This window comes from Atractosteus spatula, chromosome 8 (genome assembly GCF_055471065.1).
Source record: "Atractosteus spatula isolate fAtrSpa1 chromosome 8, fAtrSpa1.hap1, whole genome shotgun sequence".
NCBI classification, from domain to species: Eukaryota; Metazoa; Chordata; class Actinopteri; order Semionotiformes; family Lepisosteidae; genus Atractosteus; species Atractosteus spatula.
The window spans coordinates 24,432,115-24,435,517 of record NC_142713.1 but is presented as its reverse complement, the minus strand read 5'-3'; the positions used below and the strand labels follow the sequence as shown (position 1 = coordinate 24,435,517).

Genomic DNA, 3,403 nt, shown 5'->3' with positions numbered 1-3,403 from the left:
GTTTCCATTTGACAATTGGGCTGGGTATCTTGTTCAAGCCCCCCACAGCAAAAACATGTCTCCTGTTCTCAGTTTATAATAAACGTCCATGTATTTCCCACTTGTTTATGTTTAACTGTTGATTCTGAAGAAGACCTTTGGATTGAGTTGAGCAAATCCTTTGAGGTTTTGGAATACTTTAATTAGGTCTGATTATATGTCTGTTCAAGACTAAAAAAGACAGTTCTTTTAGGCTGCATGAAACAACAATATAATTGGCATCATTCTTCCTTGTCATATTTCCTGCTCTCTTTCTCAGGATTGAGAAGTATTTTCTGATCCAGATGTGTGTGCAATGTTAATCTGCTTCTCTGTGTAACCCTTAGTCAAAATTATGATTTGTTTTCCCAAAAGATCAAGATGTGTAATAATGGATTTAATTAACATGACACCTAATATAAATATGCTGGTAGGCTTGAATTATATATAAGAATATAAAGTGAGTGCATGAATGTACAGGCAAGAATGTAGAATATAAATAATATAAGCCTTAAAACAGATAAAAAGCAATTGCATTTTAAATTGCATCAAATTTATTGTTTTGCTGCTAAATCCTGGGACAGAATATAAGATTGGTTACAGTTGTTTTACTGTTATGTATTTTGGCCTTAAAGTTGGACTGCAATAATCTAAGACTAGGTTAAGATATACTGCAGCGCTGATATGGTTTAACAGGAGTTAATGAGTTAGTTGGAACTGAAACAGAACTTGATAACAGTGAACTGAGGTTTCTGTTTGCTTCCTGCTGTAAAAAGAGTGATAAATGTACAGTATATATATAATTTGAGCATTGCCTTTCAGAAAATGTGGACAAGAATACTCCTGAGAAATTTAGAAGCAGCTATTGTTACAATGTCTTTTTACATGTTAGTGAAAACAAATGCATCCTGTTTTATGCTTTGCTTTATTAAAAATCCAAATTATTGAATAAATGAAGAATATGGTTTCTCTCTTGGCTTACAGAATTTTGTTACAGATTACAGGTTATTAATCTATCAGTAAAAATGCTATCCCAAAAAAATTCCAGTGAGCTACAATTATCCTCTTTCCCTTGGACATGTTATGACACTATGACTTGTAACAAGGTTAAATGTTAAGAGCATTTTAAAATTATTACAGAGCCATAGAAGCCAGCATAAATGCCCAAAGTACAGATGAATGGCTATTGACATTCAGTGTGTTAAGACAACTGAACCCAGGAAAACCTAGCTGGTCAGGTTTGGTGCTATGCACAGTACATGGCAAAAGAAAGTTAATGGACAGTTTTTCTTATCGTGAACTTAAGACATTATTTTAAAATGTAAAACAGAATGCTTACAGGCTTAATATTTCTACATTTTTGTGTCAAATGTTAAGTGTCCATTATTAATTTTATCCATTTTTGGAATATGAACAACTTTGCATTGTTAAAATTTACGTGTAACCATAGTGAAGGTCTCATTTTAAATATTTAAATTGAAGCTTAACCTCCTCTCAAGACAGCCTTCAAACTTTTGATTAGTTAATGTAATTAGTTATGTGATAACATTAATAAAACTGTAAATTCGATTTAAGATTCGTGAATGTATTGTTCTAATGAAGCAAGGTATATTTCGCATAAATGTTCTTGGATTAATGCAACATGAAACTGCCAGTAGTAATTTTTCGTAATGTTTGCTCAGTATAAGAGTTGTTTTAGACTCAAAATAACAGATGATTTTTCAGTGATACATATAAGAATTACAGCAGTCATCTCGTATGTACTGTATATTCAGTATAATGCTATAATGCTGTCCTATTTACGATTAAACTAACGAAAACTGTTAACGTCTTACATTTGTCATTTCATGTGCATTTCCTTACTTTGAAAGTTTTGTTTCTTGAAAACAACAATGTACGGAAAACACACAATTGTGCAAAATAATACAATGCTAAAAAACCCTTTGTCTCGTGTGAGATCACATTCACCCGTCCTTTGATACTGTATTTCTATTATTTTAAAGATATGCTTTACTTAAGGTTTAGCTAGTACATGATTTCATATCCAGTTCATAGGTCAGCTGGAAGAGTATCAGGTTCTCAAAACCAACTTGAAGTGTGTGCCAGTTTTCTCCTCCTACTACTTCTATAACGTCGAAGGATAAAACTTTCGTACAGCTTGTCCAGACCTTTGCAGATCTGGGATTTCGTAACGCAATTACGTAATTTATTGTACGCGATTTGCAAGTAGCTCTATATGATTACAGAGCGCTGGCAAGTTGTAACTCAGCTGAAAACATACATGCAAAAAAGATGCGTTTTTTGCAGTCAAGCATTTTCAATAATTTGTTTTTGAATAACAGAACAGTCACTAAAGCCAAACGTGGGACACATTTTATTCCTTTTAAAAGATCTAATGGGTTATGTATTGAAAATAGTTTAGGTAGGAAAAGCACGATTTTGCGAGCTGTCTTCAAGAGTACCTGGAAAGTAACACACGCTGACAGCAGCTTTTCAAGAACTTCGCCGGGATTGTTGCAATATAAAGTAACCACTCGAAGTACACACGATGCAACAGGCTCGAATCGTCGTTTTGACAACACAGTTTATGATGAAGCCTTCAGAACTTCTCTCCGTGATCCTGCAAACTTTTGGGCTAGTGCGGCACAGCGCATAACCTGGTTCAAACCATGGAGCAATACATTGGATTATTCTAACCCTCCATTTCCAAAATGGTAAGGAATATTTAGTCACTTCAGAGCTACATCAGCTTCGCGGCCGTTTCGCTGGTCGCTTCGGGATACAGTGTATCTTGGGGGTGCAGAATGTCATATCACAGTATGAGTCAGTAAACACCAATGCATGCTGAGGTTAAACAAATATACCTTATGTGTATGTCAGTTGCGACTGTCGTATGCATTCTTATTGCGAAATGCGAGGTTAAGTTACTGTAGGTATAAAGTACTGTATATGTATAAAAATAAAAACGACAAATAAGAATGTTCTTTTAATATAATTGTTTATATCATGCACAAATTATGATTTGAAGATCTCGTCGTGGTAAAGTCTAACTTTATTACCTAATTTCCCTTTTTGAACAAGGCATTTTGTAAAAAGAGCAACTTGTACCGTATTTCGTGAAAGGAAAAAAATGTATTGCACAATGAGTCACCTATAGAATTACTTCCCAAAAGTGCTCTAAAAGCAAGGGTTTACATCTGAAAACGAGCTTTTCATTCACTCAGGCTTTTTCTCCCAGACATTACTGAAGCTGGGTAACTTTAATCTGATCAGTCCTTCTGATAAACCGGTTGTGTAATATAGAACACACAATGATGAATAGCACTTCTTTGTCACACTCCATTTATGTGTATCTTTTGATTGTTATTGTTTATCTTAGTTTATA

General features: G+C 34.2%; 1 protein-coding gene across 3 annotated transcripts in view; it reads left to right on the top strand.

The window, feature by feature from the left end:
- Positions 1-2,167: 2,167 nt before the first annotated feature.
- acss3 (acyl-CoA synthetase short chain family member 3) overlaps positions 2,168-3,403 on the top strand; it is an 89,770-nt gene continuing 88,534 nt past the window's right edge. For all 3 annotated transcript variants that reach the window (XM_088922705.1, XM_088922704.1, XM_088922706.1), the window contains exon 1: positions 2,168-2,732. In XM_088922705.1, coding sequence (XP_088778831.1) covers positions 2,311-2,732 — 422 coding nt within the window. In that variant the 5' untranslated portion in view covers positions 2,168-2,310. The remainder of the gene's footprint in view (positions 2,733-3,403) is intronic.